Raw genomic sequence first — 22,531 nt, forward strand, 5'->3', positions numbered from 1 at the left:
GTAGAGCCCATGGGATTTGCTAATAAACTGTACATAGAGTGTGAAAGAAAGAAAAGTCAAAGATGAGGCCAAGGTATCAGCCTGAACCACTGGAAAGATGGAGTTGTTATTCATTTGTTGAGATAGGGAAGGCTGTGGCCATAGGAATAAATTTGGGGGTATTATTCTTGGGTAGGTGGTTGGATATATGGGTCTGAAATTCAAGGGAGAAGATATGTCTGGTGGTATAAATGTGGGAATCATAGTTCTAATTATCGGAACCATTCCTTTGTCTTCTCCTGAAATGGTTAATTATTACCAAGATAAGGCTGCATAATAAACTAACCCAAAACTCAGTGGCTTAAAATAACTACCATTTGCTTAGTTTAAGCTTTTGTGGATCAGCAATTTAGGCCGAGCTTAGCTGGTCAGTTCTGGTCTTGTTTCATTCTGGCCAGGTTTTCTCGTGCATCTGCGTCAGCAGGCAGGTCAACTGGCTGTTCTAGGATGATCTCAGCTGGAATGACTCACCTCTACTCTGCTTGGTCTCTCATCTCCCAGCAGCTAGCCCAGGACCATTCTGGTGGAGGCAATGTTCCCAGAGAGCAGAAATGCTCAAGGTCTCTGGAAGCCTAAACTTAGGACTGTCACACTGATGCTTCTGCCACATTCTCATGGTCAAAGCCAGTCACAAGGCTGCAGGTGGAGGGGCGGGCAATAGACTTCATCTCTCTCTTTCTTTTAACAAAGAGGTTGTTTTTAAATATTTATTTTATTTTTGGCTGCGTCAGGTCTTTGTTGTGGCATGCGGGATCTTTATTGCGGCACGCGGGATCGGGTCTTTTTGTTGTTGTGGCGCGTGGGCTGTTCGTGGCAGCATGTGGGCTTCTCTCTAGTTGTGACGTGGGCTCCAGAGCACGTGGGCTCTGTAGTTGTGGCATGAGGGCTTAGTTGCCCCGAGACAGATGGGATCTTCGTTCCTCGACCAGTGATCGAACCCGAATCTCCTGCATTGACAGGTGGGTTCTTTACCACTGGACCACCAGGGAAGACCCTAGACTTCATCTCTTGATGGCAGGAGCTACTGAGTCACATTGCCAAGGGCAGGGGTCCTGCTGGGCCATTGGGGCCATCGTTCATTCAATTTACTACATGTCCCAACTCTGAAACATTTTCAACCCAGCCATATTGAAGTCTGGAGTCATCTTTTCTCTCTAAGAAGGATTATAAAAAAGATCTGCCTGTGATAGACAGGAAATAAGTGAGGTTGGTCCAATTTTTGGCTTCAGTTAGAACTTCGGGGGGAGGGAGGCAGCTTCCAAGAATATCAGGACAGAGTGAAGTGAGAACATCTATTTCGAGGACCCAAGCATGAAGAGGAAGGAAACAATACTCTGTAACCCATCATGAGGCCTGGAGAAGCCATCAACCACAGGCTGAAAGGCCACCTGTCACCGCGTGCTTTCACGCAGCACCTTGCCTCTATGAAGGGACATGTGAAAATCTTTCCAGAATGATATCCAGCTTTGCCACATTAATCATCCCATAAAACCTTGTTAGCAAGTCATGTCAGTGCCTGATAGCCTGGTGGAAGTTAGGAAATTCCTCCTTTTTCCTATCATAAATCCCTCTTTCCACAGCACTCTAAACCTGGGTCTCCTTAGATCTCAGATTCTCAGAAAGGAGAGGACAGCAGTATTTGTTGCCTTAAATGTCTTTAGCATTATCCAACTAGGTGTTCATTCTCCGTGTCGACAAAAATTAATCTGTCGATCTAAGAAAGAACTGGAAAATTTTATTCGAGCCAAATTAGAGGATTATAATCCGGAAAGAGATTCTCAGAAAGCTCTGAGAACTGTTCCGCCCATCAGAAGTCAAGATGCAGTTTATATACGCTTTTTGAGAGAGAGGGCTGTGCATCAAATGAAGTATTATTGACAGTTTGCACAATCTAGATCTATTCGCCATTTTGGTGGGTCATTACTCCCACCCCATAAGCTCAAGAAGGAATGTTATCTTTAAGAAGTCGTCAATGCTAGGAGAACATTTTTCTTTATGGTTGAGCAGGTATTTCTGCCGATGGGAGAGGTTTGGTCAATGCATACTGCAGATACAGAATGCACAGTAGGGGGAAGAGAAGAGGCCAAAGGGCAGAGAAGAATTGTTATGTTTAAATATTTCTCCTCGGGCTTCGCTGGTGGCGCAGTGGTTGAGAGTCCGCCTGCCGATACAGGGGACGTGGGTGCGTGCCCCGTTCTGGGAAGATCCCACGTGCCGCGGAGCGGCTGGGCCCGTGAGCCATGGCCGCTGAGCCTGCGCGTCCGGAGCCTGTGCTCCGCAACCGGAGAGGCCACAACAGTGAGAGGCCCGCGTATCGCAAAAAAAAAAAAAAAAAAATTTCTCCTCTTGCCACAGAATATGAATTTGATTCCATCAGTCCTTGGACACATATTTTCCATCCTCCTCCCAGTCTGGGCGTCTGCAGGAAGGGCTGTGATCCGGCGTCTCCATCCCCAGGTGCAACAGCATGTATGAGCCTTTCATGCACCTTTCCAGCACTTCTTCTAGAACCAGGCCAAGAGCAAAGGCACTAGGCTTCAAGACTGGGATCAAGTTTGCATTTTTTTTTTTTTTTTGGCTGCACTGCGCAGCTTGTGTGGTCTTAGTTCCCTGACCAGGGATCGAACCCGGGCCCCCTGCGTTGGAACCGCAAAGTCTTAACCACTGGACCACCAGGGAAGTCCCAGGCTCACCCGTTTTAAAGTGACATCTAACTTACTTGTTAACCCTGAGTGAGAATCTCGGAGTGGCTCAGACAAGTTTTAATAAAGAAGCAAAGGCTCTAAAGGCTCAGGAAGTATAAATGTATAGAAGATGGAAAGGACCTAATCATCTCATTTTGGATGATGGCTCTGTGGCCTTGAGGGTCTGGGCCAGCACCAGAGCCAGGACTCATGGCTCCCCATCCAGGGTTTACTCCACAGACCTGTGTTGCCAGCCGTCTCCCAAACCACTAAATGTGTGATGGCAAGGAGATTTTGAGTGAAAATAGGGATTGAGGGCGTGACCAGGCAGTATGCATATGAGCTAAAACAATTCTTGAAACATTTTCTCAGGGCTACATAAAAGAGAATGTGAATGGGCATCCTGTATTTTGCACCTGATTCACAGTAGAGACCAGAATTTAAGAATTTCTTATGGTAAAAAGACTCCTATGACAGCCTCCATTTGCTGAACCAGCCAACAAGGTATTAGTCTCCCTTTTCTAGATGAAGATACTAAGGCCTAGAGAAGTTAAGATGTTGCAGTTCTCACAGTTAGTAAGTGGTGGGGCTTTAATTAGAGCCCAGATTTCAAAACGTCACCACCGCACTCATCCTACACGCTTTCTTCCAGAATTTGAAGTAATGACTTTTTTCTTTTTTTTTTGACATTTTTCTTATGTTTGCCAAATGGATGCAAAATGGTATCATCTTTCATTTATTTTAGCAGAGCTAAAATGGAATTTAGAAAAAAGAATTAGGAAGGAAACCGTGTACAGCACAAATCAGATGCTGAAACATCTGGTGTGCAAAGTGAGAAAATATTATCACAATGTCAGTTCCTGCATGTGCAGCCAAAACCCAGCTGCACCCGTGTCTGTGTGGGGCATACCTGGCTTGCAGCGGCAGTCATGAAGAAAGACTTAGGAGTTTCAGCTGGTAGAAAGCTCAAAAATGAGTCACCTGTGTGATATTGTTAACCGCACCCCGCTCCAAATGTAAGTTTAGGCTTCATTAAAATATTATCGCATTAACATAGCATGTGAAAAATGAGGCCAAGCCCCCTGCAGAAATGCAAAGCTCTCAGGGCACCTTGGTCAAGATGGCTGTAGGTTGAGGGCCCTGAGCATTGGGCAGGAGCATTTGTTGACTTTTGAGACTTCTTTCCACTCTGGTGCTTTATATTTTGTTCCAGCAAGAGGGTGGGAACTGTGAGCCAGCTGTGTTGGTTGTTTCCCATTTGGTTATCTAATGAAGTCATTTCCTGCCCATAGTTCCTGCTACAGGAGTGATTCCTTAACCCCTAACTGGTGGCAGAATCTCCAGAGGGACTTTTAAAATGTAGACATTCTGATTCAGTAGGTTTGGTATGGGGCTTGGCATTGTAAAAAACTGAATTCATGGGCTTCCCTGGTGGCGCAGTGGTTGGGAGTCCACCTGCCAATGCAGGGGACACAGGTTCGTGCCCCGGTCCGGGAAGATCCCACATGCCACGGAGAGGCTGGGCCCGTGAGCCATGGCTGCTGAGCCTGTGCGTCCGGAGCCTGTGCTCCGCAACAGGAGAGGCCACAGCAGTGAGAGGCCCGCATACCTCAAAAAACTGAATTCATTTAATGAGTAGGTAGCACATTATTCAAAAATTACAAAATGTATGCCGTGAAGAGCCTCCTTTCTGGAGTGTTTCCAGTTTCCTTCCAGAGATTTTCTATCTTTGTGTATCCTTTAGAGACCTTCTATGCCCATATTAGCAAATAAGTTTTTTTTGTTTTCCTGAACACACTATTCTGCACTTTGCTTTTTCACATAAAAATATTTTTTGGTGATTATTTCACAGCAGTACACAAAGAGTTCTTCATTCTTATGGCTGCATAATATTTCAATATACAGAATATTTCAATCTACATAACACCTGCTATAGATTGAATGTTTGTGTGTCCCCAAAAATCATATGTTGAAATCCTAACCCCCAATGTGATGGTATTAGAAGTGGGCCTTTGGGAAGTGATTAGGTCATAAGGGTGGAGCCTTCATGAATGGGATTAGTGCCCTTATAAGAAGAGACCCTAGAGAGCTCTCTCACCCCTTCCACCGTGTGAAGACACAGTGAGAAGCTGGCTGTCTACAAACCAGGAAATGGGCCCTCACCAGAACCCAAATATGCTCCAGCCTCCAGAACTATAAGAAACAACTGTGTTGTTCAAGCCACCCAGTTTATGGTACTTTGTTATAGCAGCCCAAATAGACTGAGACAATACCATAATTTATTCAAACAGCCCTCCATTGCTATCACAAATTATACTTCAGAGAACAGCTTTCTGTACACATTTGTTCATTTGCAGTGATTACATAAATAGATTAAATTCCTAGAAGTGGAAGGACCTGGTCAGTAGTTACATGCATTAGTGACGTGATGTCTGGGGGTGCTTGTTTCCCTGCAGCCTCCACAACAGAGGGGTAGCAAAATGTTTTATCTTTGCAATTCGATAGATCAGAAATTATAACAGAGTGCAATTTTAACTTGTATTTCTTGTATTCTGAGTGAGATGGAGACTTTTTTCTGTGAACTCTCTGATTATACCCCTTGCCCATTTTTCTATAGGATTGCTGTTCTTTTTCTTATTGGTTTGCAATGTTGGAAAACAATTCTCCATGAATTTCTTTATTTTTAAAATTTTTTAATTTTTAACACCTTTATTGGAGTATAATTGCTTTACAATGGTGTGTTAGTTTCTGCTTTATAACAAAGTGAATTAGCCATACATATACATATATTCCCATATCTCTTCCCTCTTGCGTCTCCCTCCCTCCTACCCTCCCTATCCCGCCCCCTAGGTGGTCACAAAGCACAGAGCTGATCTCCCTTGCTATGTGGCTGCTTCCCACTAGCTATCTATTTTACGTTTGGTAGTGTATATATGTCCATGCCACTCTCTCACTTTGTCACAGCTTACCCTTCCCCCTCCCCATATCCTCAAGTCCATTCTCTAGTAGGTCTGTGTCTTTATTACCATCTAGCCCCTAGGTTCTTCATGACCTTTTTGGTTTTTTCTTAGATTCCATATATATATGTGTTAGCATACGGTATTTGTTTTTCTCTTTCTGACTTACTTCACTCTCTATGACACTCTAGGTCCGTCCACCTCACTACAAATAACCCAATTTCCTTTCATTTTATGGCTGAGTAATATTCCATTGTATATATGTGCCACATCTTCTTTATCCATTCATCTCTTGATGGACACTTAGGTTGCTTCCATGTCCTGGCTATTGTATATAGAGCTGCAATGAACATTTTGGTACAACTCTTTTTGAATTATGGTTTTCTCAGGGTATATGCCCAGTAGTGGGATTGCTGGGTCATATGGTAGTTCTATTTTTAGTTTTTTAAGGAACCTCCATACTGTTCTCCATAGTGGCTGTATCAATTTACATTCCCACCAACAGTGCAAGAGGGTTCCCTTTTCTCCACAGCCTCTCCAGCATTTATTGTTTGTAGATTTTTTGATGATGGCCATTCTGACTGGTGTGAGATGATATCTCATTGTAGTTTTGATTTGCATTTCTCTAATGATTAATGATGTCAAGCATTCGTTCATGTGTTTGTTGGCAATCTGTATATCTTCTTTGGAGAAATGTCTATTTAGGTCTTCCGCCCTTTTTTGGATTGGGTTGTTTGTTTTTTTGATATTGAGCTGCATGAGCTGCTTATAAATTTTGGAGATTAATCCTTTGTCAGTTGCTTCATTTGCAAATATTTTCTCCCATTCTGAGGGTTGTCTTTTGGTCTTGTTTATGGTTTCCTTTGCTGTGCAAAAGCTTTTAAGTTTCATTAGGTCCCATTTGTTTATTTTTATTTCCATTTCTCTAGGAGGTGTCCATGAATTTCTCATATTCCTGTATGGTCTGGGTCTTCTGACAAAAGGGCATATTTGGTGGGGTTTTTTTTTTTAATTGAAATATAGTTGATTTACAATGTTGTGTTAGTTTCAGGTGTACAGCAAAGTGATTCATATATTTTTTTTTCTTCTTTTTCATATTCTTTTCCATTATGGTTTATTACAATTACAGAATATAGTTCCCTGTGCTATACAGTAGGACCTTGTTGTTTATCTGTTTTATATATAGTAGTTTGTATCTGCTAATCCCAAACTTCTAATTTATCCCTACTCCTCCCCTTTCCCCTTTGGTAACCATCAGTTTGTTTTCTATGTCTCTGAGGCTATTTCTGTTTTGTATATAAGTTCACTTATATTAGTTTTTAGAATCCTCCTATAAATGATATCATACAATATTTGTCTTTCTCTGTCTGAATTCATTCAGTATGATAATTTCTAGGTCCATCCATGTTGCTGCAAATGGCATTATTTCATTCTTTTTTATGGCTGACTAGTATTCCAGTGTGTGTGTGTGTGTGTGTGTGTGTGTACACTGCATCTTCTTTATCCATTCATCTGTGGATGGACATTTAGGTTGTTTCCGTGTCTTGGCTATTGTATATAGTGCTGCTATGAACATTGAGTGCATGTATCTTTTCAAATTAGAGTTTTCTCTGGATATATGCCCTGGAGTGGGATTGCTGGACCATATGGTAACGTTTTTAGATTTTTAAAGAACCTCCATACTGTTCTCCATAGTAGCTGCACCAATTTTTTACATTCCCACCAGCAGTATAGGAGGGTTCTCTTTTCTCAACACCCTCTCCAGCATTTATTATTTGTAGACTTTTTTTAAAAGGTTTAAATTAGTTTTCTTATTTATTTATTTATTAACTATTATTTTTTGGCTGCATTGGGTCTTCATTGCTGCACATAGGCTTTCTCTAGTTGCAGCGAGCAGGGGCAACTCTTCGTTGTGGTGCATGGGCTTCTCATTGAGGTGGCTTCTCCTGTTGTGGAGCGCGGGCTCTAGGTGCGTGGGCTTCAGTAGTTGCGCCATGCAGGCTCAGTAGTTGTGGCGCATGGGCTTCGTTGCTCCGCAGCATGTGGGATCTTCCTGGACCAGGGCTCGAACCCGTGTCCCCTGCATTGGCAAGCAGATTATTAACCACTGCGCCACCAGGGAAGTCCCTGTAGACTTTTTGTTTTGTTTTGTTTTTGTTTTTGTTTTGTTTTGTTTTGTTGTTGTTGTTGTTGTTGTTCTTTTTTCTTTGCGGTACGCAGGCCTCTCACTGTTGTGGCCTCTCCCGTTGCGGAGCACAGGCTCTGGACGCACAGCCTCAGCGGCCATGGCTCACGGGCCTAGCCATTCCGTGGCATGTGGGATCTTCCCGGACCGGGGCATGAACCTGTGTCCCCTGCATTGGCAGGTGGACTCTCAACCACTGCGCCACCAGGGAAGCCCCCCTGTAGACTTTTTAATGATGGCCATTCTGACTGGCATCAGGTGACACATCACCATAGTTTTGATCTGCATTTCTCTAATAATCAGTGATGTTGAGCATTTTTTCATGTGCCTATTGGCCACCTCTGTGTCTTCTTTGGAGAAATGTCTATTTCAGTCTTATGCCCATTTTTTGATTGGGTTGTTTGGGTTTTTTTACTATTGAGTTATATGAGCTGTTTGTATATTTAGGAAATTAATCCCTTATCTGTTGCATAGTTTGCAAATATTTTCTCCCAGTCCATAGGCTGTCTTTGTTTATGGTTTTCTTTGCTGTGCAAAAGCTTTTAAATTTGATTAGGTCCCACTTGTTTACTTTTGCTTTTATTTCTATTGCCTTAGGAGACTGACCTAAGAAAACATTGTTACGATTTTATGCCAGAGAACGTATTGCCTATGTTCTCTTCTAGGAGTTTTATGGTGTCATGTCTTATATTTAAATCTTTAAGCCATTTTTAGTTTATTTTTGTGCGTGGTGTGTGGGAGTGTTCTAACTTCACTGATTTGCATGTGGCTGTCCAGCTTTCCCAACACTACTTGCTGAAGAGACTCTTTTCTCCATTGTATATTCTTGCCTCCTTTATCAAAGATTAATTGACCATAAGTGTGTCGGTTTATGTCTGGATATTTTATTCTGTTCCATTGATCCATGTGTTTTTGTGCCAATACCATGCTGTTTTTATTACTGTAGCTTTGTAGTATTGTCCTAAGTCTGGGAGGGTTATACCTCCAGCTTTATTCTTTTCCCACAGGATTGCTTTGGCAATTCTGGGTCTTTTATGATTCCATATAAATTTTAGGACTATATGTTCTAGTTCTGTGAAAATGTCATGGGTAATTTGATAGGGATTGCATTAAATCTGTAGATTGCCTTGGGTAGTATGGCCATTTCAGCAATATTAATTCTTCTAACCCAAGAGCATGAGATATCTTTCCATTTATTTGAATTATCTTCAAATTTGCAAAGGATATATTTAAATAACACACATCCTTGGAAGCTACAGATAAGGTATCCCTTTGAAGAGATTTAGAGATGTACCTCCTCAGAGACACCTCAGAGCAATAAACTAGAGATACCTTCCCTTTTTCCCCAGAGATTTGCCTACATTCCAGGTACATGAATAATGTGCTTATCCAGAAGGAAGGATGGGCAGATGTGTTAGCAGCCTTGTAAGCTCAAAGTTTCCTAATTTCAGGGTTCCTCTGCTATAGTGCTCCCACTGCAAGTGCAGGAAGCATCTGGCCCTCAGTATGTCACCCTGTGGGGGGTGGTGGTGGGACCCAATGCAAGATGCTGCTCTGGCTGCTGTTTTTGCTGTGAGGTTATCTCTGACCTAGAGGTCTTATGTCTTCTCATAAAAGGTATATGGAACTATGGTAAGCTAACTTGTTAGCTTGAAAATAGGATAAAATCTCAGATTCTTTACAGTTTCTAACTTAACATATAAAAACTCCTCTGTCTGTAATGTGGTGTGCAAAGAATTCCATCTGTATTTTTAAAAATCATACCAGGTAATTCTGAAGTGCGACCAGGGATGAAACAAGGGTGTTACATTTTTCCAAGACTCAGCAAAATGCCACATCTCCCACCATGGAATCGCACATCGGACATAACTTTGGAATCTAGAGTAGGATAAGAAAAAGCCCATCATGCAGTAGCAAATGCAAAGAGCATTACAGTTAACTCTAGACCCTAGAGAAAGCTAAGCATTTACAGACATGAGGTGCTCTGAAAAAGAATCATTTCACCATTAAGGCAGAAGAGAAGCATTTTGCATTCTTTGCGATTAGGTACCTCAGCCTTTGACTCAACTAGCAAACTGCCGGGACCGGTGACTCGTGCGGAAAGCACTTCAGGTAGAAGATACTGCTCTCTTTCAGACCAAACATTTTTTTTTTTTTTAACATCTTTATTGGGGTATAATTGCTTTACAATGGTGTGTTAGTTTCTGCTTTATAACAAAGTGAATCAGTTATACATATACATATGTTCCCATATCTCTTCCCTCTTGCGTCTCCCTCCCTCCCACCCTCCATATCCCACCCCTCCAGGCGGTCACAAAGCACAGAGCTGATATCCCTGTGCCATGCGGCTGCTTCCCACTAGCTATCTACCTTACGTTTGTTAGTGTGTATATGTCCATGACTCTCTTTCGCCCTGTCACAGCTCACCCTTCCCCCGCCCCATATCCTCAAGTCCGTTCTCCAGTAGGTCAGACCAAACATTCTTGTCTGGTTACCCACTTTTCCAGAATTAGAGACTGCATTTGAAAACAGGAGCGGCACAGGGAAGTGTGGTTCGTCTCGAACGCTCACGATTTACTCCATCAGCAAATCCATACGGAATGCCATCGGCAAAGAAGGAAGACTGACAAAAACCCCGCTCCTTGCTTTCAGGAATAACAGTGACGCAAAGAAAAGGAATTCAGTGACTTCAGTAAAGCGGGAGAGGGTGGATGCAGAAATCAGTAAACTCTTCCAAGATGAAACGCAGCGCAGTCCTGTAGAAAAGAACGAGACTTTCGTGCAAAGAGTCAGAGTCACGCCACCTGCGTTCCCCCTGGCAGCTGAGGGAGGATGGGAAGGAGAGGCAGGTAAGCTTGAACAGGTAAGCAAGTGGCCCAGCTATGAAAGGTTTTGTACAGAATTTCCTTAAAACTTTATGTTGAAGGAAATAGTGTGTTCCTTCAAAAACAGCTTTCCATTTGCACCTTCCCAAGTTCTACACCCAGATACAAAGTAGAAAGAGTAAATGCACAGTGGCCGGCTGGCAATTTGGATACACCCTCTTGGTGAATAACCCTATTGAAATTCCCTATTGGTTATTCCATCAAATGGGTCATTCCTGGGTTGTGTGCTCACGGGCCTTAGCCATGATTTAGCAAAATCCAAAAATCTGTGTCTGGGATGTGAAGGCCGGTAGAGTGTGCTCAACCTCTAAAACCCTCCTGTTCCTTGTAAGACTGCAGCTATTCTCACATTTCTCCCTTGGAGAAGAGGCACATGTCGAAATCCACCTAGTCAAAGCTCACATTTGCACTTTTAGTCCACAGGAACAAATTTGATTATATGTTGGTCAGCTGCCTATTATGTGCACAAGAGGACAAAATTCACTGGGGCCAACAAGCCGCCTCCATTTCTCCCGACCAGTTTACCCTGCTCCGCTTGCCACCGATTACCGGCCTCTAACAGTATACTCACCTCTCCCTTCCGCCCAGGCATGATTACAGGCAGATCGGGTGGGGGGAGTGGGAAAGAGCTTCAGACAACCTGAGGGGGTAGAAGAGAATATTCAGCAAGATTACCAGAGGATATTGACAGAGGAAGGCTAGCAGTAGCTGCAAGGGGTTTTGCACAACTCTCATCCCCATGAACCATAGGGTTTAGTAACTCCCTCCGAAAAACAAGCCTCCACGTGGCTCTTGGGATGCTAAAATCTCTGCTCTCCCACATTCACACCCAGTCCTGCCCCCGCTTGTCTGTGGAGCAGAGAACAGGTGGCACATTACTTAACCAATTTTCAAAAGCTTAGTCACTTCTGCTTTTAATAGGTGCCAGCAGTTGGTATTTACCGTCCCGCTGATATTACAGCAGCCATCAAGGGTACTGCCACCCAGCCCGTGTTCCACTTGACACAATCCATCCATGTGGAGTTAACACAATGGAGGAAGCTTAGGCAGGATGGGGTGCTTGCCCGGTGATGGAGAAAGACATTATAATGCATCACACCAAGAGCTGAGTTGACCTGGCTTCCAGTTTTATACTTGCCATCTGCTGATAAACATTATCTCACCTCCCTGAGGTAGTCAAAAGGGGCGTATGTTTTCTTTCTTTTTTTAAAAAAATTTATTTATTTATTTATCTTTGTCTGCATTGGGTCTTCATTGCTGCGCGTGGGCTTTCTCTAGTTGCGGCGAGCAGGGGCTACTCTTCGTTGGGTGCGCGGGCTTCTCATTGCAGTGGTTTCTCTTGTTGCAGAGCACGGGCTCTAGGTGCGTGGGCTTCAGTAGTTATGGCACATGGGCTCAGTAGTTGTGGCTCACGGGCTCTAGAGCGCAGGCTCAGTAGCTGTGGTGTACGGGCTTAGTTGCTCCGCAGCATGTGGGATCTTCCCGGACCAGGGCTCGAACCCGTGTGCCCTGCATTGGCAGGTGGACTCTTAACCCCTACACCACCAGGGAAGTCCCGTATGTTTTCTTTTTAACTTCATGGGCAATAATTGTCCTCCTTTCACTTGCCAGTTTTTCCCCCCGGGTTGAACATCAGTTTGGGTATTTGACTCAAACTATAAATTGGCAGTTCTTGAGGGAGACTTCCAAATTAATGTACTCAAGGAGAAGGAAATTACATGTATAGCTCTGTTTTGAATAGATGTCCACCAAATACCAACTCTCTGTGATTTGCCAAATTTCTACCAGCTGCTCAGGGAATGGAAGGTTATGAACTTGGTGGAATAATTTTATAACCCTGCACTGTAGATGAGGCCATAGCAAGCTGCGTTTGATAATGAACTAGGGTTTCCTGCTGTCTCTACACGTGAAGAAAATGGCCAAGTACACGACTGGATCTCTAGCGTCATACTAAATGTTAGAAACTCAGGACTGAATGACATCTAGTAGCTCTGTGAGGCTATTTAAAATACTATAATCTTTATCATTTTTTAAAATTAATTACTACTGGAGTATAGTTGATTTACAATGTTGTGTTAGTTTCTACTGTACAGCAAAGTGAATCAGTTATCCATATACATATATCCACTCTTTTTTAGATTCTATTCCCATATAGGTCATTACAGAGTATTAAGTAGAGTTCCCTGTGCTATACAGTAGGTCCTTACTAGTTATCTATTTTGTATGGTGTATATATGTCAATCCCAATCTCCCAATTTATCCCTCCCCCCGACTTCCCCCCTTGGTAAGCATAAATTTGTTTTCTATATCTGTGACTCTATTTCTGTTTTGCAAATAAGTTCATTTGTACCATTTCTTTTTAGATTCCATATATAAGCGATATCATATATTTGTCTTTCTCTGACTTATTTTACTCAGTATGACAATCTCTAGGTCCATCCACGTTGCTGCAAATGGCATTATTTTGTTCTTTTATGGCTGAGTAATATTCCATTGTATATATATAAATTTTAAAATTTTATTTATTTATGTTTGGCTGCATTGGGTCTTCATTGCTGTGCACAGGTTTTCTCTATTTGCAGCGAGCGTGGGCTAATCTTCGTTGTGGTGTGCGGGCTTCTCATTGTGGTGGCTTCTCTTGTTGCGGAGCACGGGCTCTAGGCACGCAGGCTTCAGTAGTTGTGGCATGTGGGCTCAGTAATTGTGGCTCGTGGGCTCTAGAGCACAGGCTCAGTAGTTGTGGCGCACGGGCTTAGTTGCTCCGTGGCATGTGGGATCTTCCCAGACCAGGGATTGAACCCGTGTCCCCTGCGTTGGCAGGCGGATTCTTAACCACTGCGCCACCAGGAAAGTCCTCCATTGTATATATGTACCACATCTTCTTTATCCATTCATCCGTTGATGGACATTTAGGTTGCTTCCATGTCTTGGCTATCGTACCGTGCTGCAATGAATATCGGGGTGCATGGATCTTTTTGAATTATGGCTTTCTCTGGATATATGCCCAGGAGTGGGATTGCTGGATCATATGGTAGCCCTATTTTTAGTTTTTCAAGGAAAATACAGTTATCTTTTGACTGTCCTCTCCCAGAGAACCCCTCAAGTGAGTCACCTGGTGTTTGAATTCTCCTTTCTCCTGAACGGTGGCTCACACATAAAGAAGCACTGCATATGGTGTCCCCCTGTCCCCCAGTCTCCTGGTCCCCACTCTACCTCAAAGCTCGGAGAAGAGCACCGTGCATTTATAAACGAAAGCAGATGTCAAGTGTATCCTGGAGTGGGGGGGGGTCAGTCATTGAGGGAATCATCGAGCAAGCAATTACTTTGGAAAGAATCCCCACCCAGGCTCATAGTTGGCAATTTTCTCACTGAATTGTGTGGACTCCTGCAAAAACCACATCCATGTGAGGCTCTCAGGGCTCAGCGTAAGGAGAAATCTTAAATGTACGAAACCACGTATAGTAGCACAAATCCGCAATGTACAAGCTCTCAAACAAACTGGAACGTGCTGGTAGTTGAAAACATGCCCGCACAGTAGTGGAAATCTGCTTTGGACAGCCAACAAGCATGCAGTCCAACGTACCACCGCTGAACTAAGGGATGGACTTGGAGGACTTCAGTGGGATAAATATAAACTACCAGCATTATTATCATTTTTAACTTTATCTGCAAACTCTAAGTTTAAAGAACCTATCCTATTTGAGATGGCTGTCATAACAGCCGACTTCAGAGGGACTTCCCTGGTGGTCCAGACTCCGTGCTTCCAATGCAGGGGGCGCGGGCTCGATCCCTGGTGGCGGAACTAAGATCCCACTTGCTGAGTGGTGCAAGGTATCTCTCCAGGTAGATAGTGTCAGAACTGAGTTGAATGGTAGGACACCCAGGTGGTGTTGCAGAGCTGCTTGGTGAGGGGAAAAACATACACACATTTGGTGACCAGAAGTGGAGTACTGAGTGTAAAGGAGACACACAGGAGTGCTTTTCCTTTATTTATTTATTTTTGGCCGTGCTGCACGTCCTGTGGGATCTGAGTTCCTAGACCAGGGATCGAACCCGCGCCCACTGCAGTGGGAGCGTGGACTCTCAACCACTGGACTGCCGGGGTAAGTCCCTCCTTTAAGATTTTTAAATTCACAGCCAAAAAAAAAAAAAAAAAAAAAAAACACTTAATTCAATGAAAGGTGTAGAGCATCCTTTACTTGTGTATGTTAAAGTATTTCAGTCAAGAACTTCTCCTTTGGAATAATGCAATATTAAATGTCAACAAAAGAACCAAATATCCAAAGAAGTAGCTCCCGTTTTTATGCAGCATCAAAAGAAAACTTTTTCAATGAAGTGATTTTTAAGTATGGTCCACAGCCCCAGAGGACCATAATCTACCCAAAAAACCAGCAAGTTGGGCCCTCAGTTTTTATGGACCAAGTCTCTGGAAACACTCACCAGTTCCTGCAAAATGAGCTTTTGCAGGAATGTTTGTGGCCCATGAGGAGGTCGTTAGCCAGACTTTTACCATAGAATTAAGAGTTGTATAGTATGACCTACTAAGTGCAAGTCACCAGTCACTAAGATGTGGTCTCTATTAGTTCAAGTCCCCCTGGCTTCAGTTCCATTTTACTGAGAGTATCCTGGCTGCTAGCCCAGGTCACAGCCCCGAGCACATGCGCACACAGATGCTCAGAACTTTACAAGGAGGTTTTGTTGTCAGGCTTTGTTCAAGTTGGTTGAGGTTTTTGCTACTCTTCTTGCAATTTTACCAGTATAGTTTGTAGTTATTGGATAAACCCTGCAGTTCAGATGGAATTTACTGTCCGTGCACTATTTACTAGTGATCTGATTAGATTTTAAGAAAAAATGTCTGATGGTTCAAATGAGTCATTTACACTGTTGCTCAAGCAGATGCACACGTATCTTGCATCTTGACGTTTCATGGGCAATATGCTCCCTGTGAGTTTGCTGTTCTCGAGCCGATCTTAATCAGGCTTTCTTCCCTACAACTCAAACCAAACACCTGTCGAGTCCACCATTCTCGGTGCTCATCTTACTTGACCTGTTCACAACAGGTAACCCTGTGGACTTGCTTGCTCCTTCCGAAAATGCTGTCCACTTGACCCCCAGGCCTCTCCCTTGGTTTTCCTACCTCAGGGGCAGTTCCCTCGTAACCACTCTGTGGGTTCATCGCGCTGACCAATCTATGTTGGAGGGCTGAGTCCATCCTGCCTAGGTGACCTCACAGTTCTAGCTTCAGATGTCATGCATTGTATCTTCCCACTTCGCTTTTACAAAAGACCTAGCTACACTAGTACTTGATCCCGCTAATCAAAAGAAATCCGAAGAGAATTTTCCCTTTTACGAAAAAAGGGCGAAAATTGAAGACGGCATTCACCATTTCTTTTGCAGTGAGGCCTCAGAGGCAGCGTGCACCCCAGGCAGCTTCCCCAGAACTAGTCAGCATCTGTATGAAGCTACCGTAGCTCTGAGCTGTGTCTGAGCATCTGTGTTTATCTCAGTTTATTTTCTGTATCCATTAGCAAGATGTGTCCCTAAGGTAATTGCTTCTTTGCTTTATACCATTTCAGCTTAAGAAAGGTTTCATAGGAAGGTTCTTTCAGATGCTGGGGAAACCTGTATCTCTTAAATTCTCTAATTCTCCTCCTGACTGCTTACCTAGTTCACTTCAGTCAAGAGTCAGCATCTCAATTTAGCTTATCCAAAACTGAACTCTTGGTTTCCTATCTTCAGTCTTCCCCGTCTCAGTGTTAACTCCTTTCTTCCAGATGCTCAGGACAAAACACTTGGCATCACCCTTAAATCCATTCTTTCACCTCATTCAACACATCAGCAAGTCCTGTTCTCTAATTTCCAACCACCTCAAGTATCACCCTAGACTAAGCCACTATCATCTCTCACCTAAAAATATTATACATCATTGTTCTCTTTGCTTTTACAGTTACCCAACAGCCAAAATGACCTTTTAGGTCAGATCATGTCACCCTTCTGTTCAAAAGCCCTCTGGTGGCTTCCCTGCCTGATCTGGTTTCCTCTTTTCCTGTGTACTTACCTCAGCTTTTCCTCTTGCCATCTTGGGCCCAGCATACTGGCCACCTTTTCAACTGAACATGTCAACCACACAACTTCAGAAACTACATTTGCTCTTTGGCCTGTAATGCTCTGCCCCCAGATATCCACATAACCTCCTTCCTTGCTTTCAGCTTCCTATTCAAGTTATCACATTACAAAAGCCTTCCTCAACAATACTGTAAGAGTCCTTTGTCCACCTGTTTTACATACATGTAGCCCAGAGCTTCAAGTCCACTAGGAACGTACCTGTTTCAAACTAGGCAGCAGTGATACAAACACATGCTTTCTGAGAAGTACTCACCGCCTGTTATTCTTGCACAAAATACCTTAACCTGGCTCTAACTGGGAGTTAACTAGACAAAGATCCAAAATAAGCATTCTTAGGCAACTACCAGAACCTGCTCCCTATATGAAGCCGCTGCATTGCTATTCCTGTTCTTCCAGTCCTTTCCACGCGAGCTCACTGAATCAGGCTGCAGCTTACCTCAAGACTTCTCCCACTACGAGATTATCCTCACCTCCACAGCACTGACCACTGCCTGAAAATTCTCTTCCGATAGTATGTTTCAGAGGCAGGCAAGTGGCCTCCTGGATCACTGGTGCTCAAAACCACCCTCAGCATGAGTGCAGTTTCCAGTAGTTGGGTATGCTTTCACCAGTCACCAGGGGGCACTACCAACCTGATGAGCATTTGTCTTAGGCTCTGAACCACACCTCCGTCTCTTGAAGTCACTGGCTGCACCCTGGGTTCACATAAAAGCATCACTGGCTTGCCTTTAGACTTAACCCTTATGCTTTTAAGAGTGGAATCAGAAGGCAAGGGTGTAGGGGAATAATTTTCCCGTATTTTTCTTGTAAACGCTTATGAATTCTTCTTTGGAATCTTGGAGGCTTTTACTGTTATTTGTGAATTGCGATTTTCTCCCTGTATCCTCCCATTCAACCTGGACTGCCACAACCGGACAGAAAGTGCAAGGACTTTTTTCTTGCATCTGTATTGGAAACCTTAGCAGACAGTAACTGCTCCAGGCATGTCAAATAGATGCATTTTCATATCCTTGTTCTGATACCCACAGCCTTTTCAGATACAATTTGACTAGTACCTGCTTTTCCTCTGCCCACCAAGTATCCCACACTCCATCTGTAATTTCATCTTTAAAACAGGGGCCAGCAAACCTTTCCTGTAAAGGGCCACATGGTTATTTTAGGGCTTGCAGGCCCTTAGATCTGTCACTAATCTCTGCTCTTGCAGTGTCAGAGCCAGCCAATACCTAAACAAATGGGCATGGCAGTGTTCCAATAAAACTAGACACAAACTGAGATTTTGTATTTTTTCACATCCCGTAAGCTATTTTGAACCACTTAAAAGTGTAAGCACCACCTTAGTCACACAAAAACAGGTGGTAGGACAAGCCAGTTTGCCAACCCTGTTCCAAGAAGTTTGACACAAGTATTCCAGGAGACGTCTAGATTTCTCTAGAACTTGGCTCTACTTGCTTTGTAAATAAGCTGAGACAATACTTTGCTTCCAACTGTGTTAAGTCTCTTTTTATTCTTTTGGTAATTTCTTCCAGAGTTAACTACTTCCATTTGTAGGTGATGAAATGTGTAAGACATCCACTTCAAATGTTGGCACTGCTATGAACATGGTCTTTCCCCTTTATTTCAACTCAATTACTGTTGATTCTTGTTTATATTCCAAGTCCCGGAAGTGGTTTTCATTGCAGAAGTTATCTGAAGATGGTCTTATGCTTTCTAGTAGTGGTCTACAACCAGGTTCTAGCTTCTCCAGGAAGGCTACACAGGATGGATTCAGATATTACATATTAAACTAAGAGGCATTCTCTCAATTGAGTTTAAATGCATTTTATTTTTAGACAACCTACATGACATGTTTTTTTTCCTCAAAAACAATGCCTCCGCTCCAAACAAATCAACATCAAAACGAAGAGCTCAAGATGACATCAGTCCCATTTGTCTAAGTCCTGGTGTTGTGTGGATGAAAAGCAGCAGCCAGCCAGTTATGATGAGCAGGTGATAGATCCAAACAGCCAAATTCGTTACTGTAAAAACAAGGAAGACCCCATTAACACCTTTCCAATATGAAAATATTTAACGTTTCTAGGCTGCAAATGTATTCCCCTATTCAATCTGGGCTGCCACAAAGACAGACAGAAAGCGCAGGGATTTTTCTTTTGCATCCTAGTGCAAACCAAAAGAACAACAGCGGATTGTTCAAGGTCTATCAGTGGATGCGGAAATGTCTCATTCTGAGAAAGTTCCACTCACTTTGTTCTAACAAAAGCCTCACACATTCTTTGAGTCCCTTTAGACATTTTTGTTCATTGCTGCCCCAATCCTGTTTAGTGTAGCCTTAAATTTATCTTACTCCTAATTACAGAAGCCCCCGAAGGCTAGGATAATGAATGCCTTCATTTCTGTATTGCCTCTAGCAATTCCTTGCATAGCAGACGTTCAATTTTAGTAAAGCAATTGGCATACTGGATCAGCAGCCAACTCTAAACTGTACTTACTAAAAGCTAGTAACATCAAGGCTTTCACGACCAGCTGCCAATTATCAGTAAATAAGGGTGAACGGTTTCTTTACAGAAAGGTTTTAATACTCATGTGTATGTGCAGCAAAACAGGAGAAAGGCAGTCTGATTTCAACAAGCCATTTCTATAGGGAAGATAAACAGAGTGTTATCTCTGATCTCTAGAGCTCAGGATTTAAGCTATGCTTTGTAATGTCACCTATAAGTTTTCTGCACATAAAGACTCTAAGCCTTTCTGTACCATAAAAATCTTTTACATGTGAAACACCCTCTTTATGCCCCTAAGAGAATTAAGACCTAGAGCCTCAGTTAAAAAGGATCCATTTTAACTATCCTAGTGGCAAAACAAGGAGGATTATGCCTAGGATATCTCCATTTTTACATTAATGATTCAACCCACTTCTTTATACTTACACATTTTTCCATTTCTAGACCATCCTTAAAGAAAATCATATACGGGGTCACACCATCCTCACGGTAGTCCAGCAGAGCAACCATGCCATCTGGATTCATGTTTTCACCAATAAAGAACTTAGGAAGCAAACAAATACTCAGAATTAGATTATGCACGGATGTGTTGTATCAAAACAATAAATCAAAGGATGATTCAGAACACCGCTATTTAAGTCAAGGGATTTCAGCAACTAAAGGCTCTGATGCCTAGGAGAAAAAATGCTCACTAATCCAACTTCAGTTCACTCAAAGTACTAATAATAACAACCAAATAAAAGTACAGAGCAATCCAGGGACACGAGGCTTTCAGGAAACTTACTCAGCCCCACACATCCATTTCCAAACCCTACAAACAAGGCTTTTTACATAGTCAAGCACAGGGAACATAAAGCTAGCAACGAGAGCATATAACGTGAGAAGTTATCTTATGGCCAGAGGATGTATGAAAACCGGAAAATTAAAAAGCCAGGTTGTGTTCATTTTTTTTCTTAGGGGTAAAGGAAAGTCACTGAAGTTTCTCAATAGGACAAGCTCAGATCAGAAAGGGCTTCAGCGGCAACAAGACACACTGGAAGTGGAAAGAGAAAACTGGAAGACCACTTGGGAGTTAACAAGCAATTCAAGAGAAAGAACTGGGAAATGTATGTTATCTGAGTACAGATAAGATTCTGGAACCAGAAGACAAGATCTGGAAACATGCTTAGGAGCAGAGAAAGCTACTTCCTACAGCCTAGACTACTGGAGTTGAATCTATGAAGTATTTAAACTGTTCAAAAGACCGAGAAAATAACCACAGCTTAATTACATCAGAGATTCATCAAGCAACTCATTTTTTGCTCAGTTAAAATTGTACAATCCTTCGGTCCAAATATTTAAGTTATTTACCTGATAGTTTTTGAAATTAGCAAGGATATGCTTGATTTGTTCTGCAGCCCCTGTCATAAAAGGTTTTACTCTTTCTGGTCTCTGTTCTTCAAGCTTCCCTTTGATTCTAAAACAACATTTTATTGATAGGTTATTCAGTTCTGAGCAAAATATATTTTCATTAAGTAAAAATTACAAACTGAAACCAGCTGTCACTGAGCAAAATAACGTGGCGCACGCAATCAAGAAATTACTAGTTCACAGGAGGGATGTTTTAATCCACAAGACTGTTTCTAACTTGGAATTTCATGTCAGCTTATCTCCACAGTACTATTCTAAAAAGGTAAAACCAACCACATGCTCCAGTATGCTCACATTATTTTACTCATAGAAAAACAACCACCCTTCTGAGCTCATTAATAAAAAGACCTCTGACAAGCACGCCTGCCGCTAAAAATCTCAGTTAGCCAACCCCTAAATCCTATAGGATTTTCAGACCTCGACTGGGGTGTGCCGGTATCACTTACGACTTCATGTAATCTTTGATGTACTTCTTGTAGGCTTCTTTTGTGAAGCTGGTTTCCTGCAAGTGATGGTTCATGACAATATCCACACCAGTGATTACCGTGCTTTCGGTACCTTCGCCCTCGGGGCCTTCAGCGGAGGCATTTCCACCAATGAGCGAGTCATCAATGTTACCCTCTGTCCTACTGACCATCTGCACTAACAAAAAGTTTAGTTGCTAACACATACTCGACTTTACCATAAACGCATCCAAAAAATCTATGCTGGCACCTCATGTACCCGTCATCCTTCCACCAAACATTTAGTTCTTGTCGAATACCATGAACACGTTATGGGGGAAAAGATTCTAAAATCGATTTCCTTCAACACCTCAGCTCAACAATTCTTTGTTGACCGTAACGGAAAGGGGGTCATTTACAACCCAGTGGAAGTTTTGCGTGGGCTGTCGGGTTGAAGAGCCAAGTAGGGATAAGGCAAACGCCGAAGGACTTGGGGCTCCCAAACCGGAGACAACCTGTCCGGGACCGCCTGGGAGGAGGATGGGCGCCGAAGCGGCGGACCTATTTCCAGGCTCAGCTCCGCCTCCACTTTTCTAGAAAAACCCGAGCCCGGAAAGAGCGTCTCCTCCGCCAGGAGGCAACGGCGAGGATTGCACAACCCCGGGCGGGGGAGCGGCGGAAACCCGAGCCTACCCGGCCCCGCGCCGCGACCCAGCCGACTCACCTTCCCCTCCACCTCCAGACACAGCCCGTCCGCGACCTCCCGGATCTTGTAGATGTCGGAGAACATCTCATCATCTGTTCGGGGACATATACCCGCCGGTCACGGTACGCCCGAGGCCCGAGCGGGCGCCATTTCCCGCGCCGGCCTGCCGCACGCGGCCCCCGCCCCTCCCCGGGCGCTCGAAACCCCGACGCGCGCCCCAAGCACCGACCCTCGTCGCTCCCAGGAAGGCGCCGGCGTCCCCCAGGCCCACGACACGGCGACGGCGGCCGCCTCCCCGCCCCCACCCACATCCCCGTCCCCCGTGCGCGGCGTTAGGGGCAGTGCAGTCCCGACTCACGGCTGATGAGGTCCCGGTAGATGATCATGATGGCGACTGGAGGGAGACAACGGTGGCACTAGCTTAGGAGCACGGAGCTCAGAGCGAGCGCGGTGCAGCCAGAGCGGCGCTCGGGGGGAGGGGGGAGCGGGCGGAAAAGGCCGACTCTGCCGCTCCCCAACCTCATATAGAGGGCACGTCCCCCTACGTCATCTCCCGCTGCGCCTCCGGAAGCGCCGCAAGCGGTGACGTGGCACGCAGAGC

General features: G+C 43.8%; 1 protein-coding gene and 2 non-coding genes across 3 annotated transcripts; all 3 read right to left on the reverse strand.

Moving 5' to 3' along the window:
* Positions 1-17,751: 17,751 nt before the first annotated feature.
* LOC115803201 (small nucleolar RNA SNORA31) lies at positions 17,752-17,876 on the reverse strand. The gene has a single exon (XR_004023867.1). It is a non-coding gene; the product is annotated as a small nucleolar RNA SNORA31 (small nucleolar RNA).
* Positions 17,877-18,678: 802 nt separating this feature from the next.
* TPT1 (tumor protein, translationally-controlled 1) lies at positions 18,679-22,444 on the reverse strand. Its single transcript, XM_022574876.3, has 6 exons — positions 22,289-22,444; positions 21,949-22,022; positions 21,228-21,418; positions 20,722-20,827; positions 19,798-19,914; positions 18,679-18,891 (listed from the first exon to the last, which is right to left on the reverse strand). Exons 1-6 carry the CDS (start codon positions 22,314-22,316, stop codon positions 18,889-18,891), a joined length of 519 nt encoding a protein of 172 aa, XP_022430584.1. The 5' UTR covers positions 22,317-22,444; the 3' UTR covers positions 18,679-18,888.
* On the reverse strand, positions 18,959-19,086 carry LOC115803200 (small nucleolar RNA SNORA31). The gene has a single exon (XR_004023866.1). It is a non-coding gene; the product is annotated as a small nucleolar RNA SNORA31 (small nucleolar RNA).
* Positions 22,445-22,531: the final 87 nt, after the last annotated feature.

Source organism: Delphinapterus leucas, chromosome 18, assembly GCF_059928025.1.
Source record: "Delphinapterus leucas isolate spDelLeu-1000000601 "Yukka" chromosome 18, BTC_Dleu_Yukka2, whole genome shotgun sequence".
NCBI classification, from domain to species: domain Eukaryota; kingdom Metazoa; phylum Chordata; class Mammalia; order Artiodactyla; family Monodontidae; genus Delphinapterus; species Delphinapterus leucas.

Coding starts and splice junctions, on each gene's coding strand:
- TPT1 (XM_022574876.3), bottom strand. CDS start 22,316: ATGATCATCTACCGGGACCTCATCAGCC. Junction 21,419..21,948: donor GTCTGGAGGTGGAGGGGAAG/GTGAGTCGGCTG, acceptor TTGTTAGTGCAG/ATGGTCAGTAGGACAGAGGG. Junction 19,915..20,721: donor CTAATTTCAAAAACTATCAG/GTAAATAACTTA, acceptor TTGCTTCCTAAG/TTCTTTATTGGTGAAAACAT.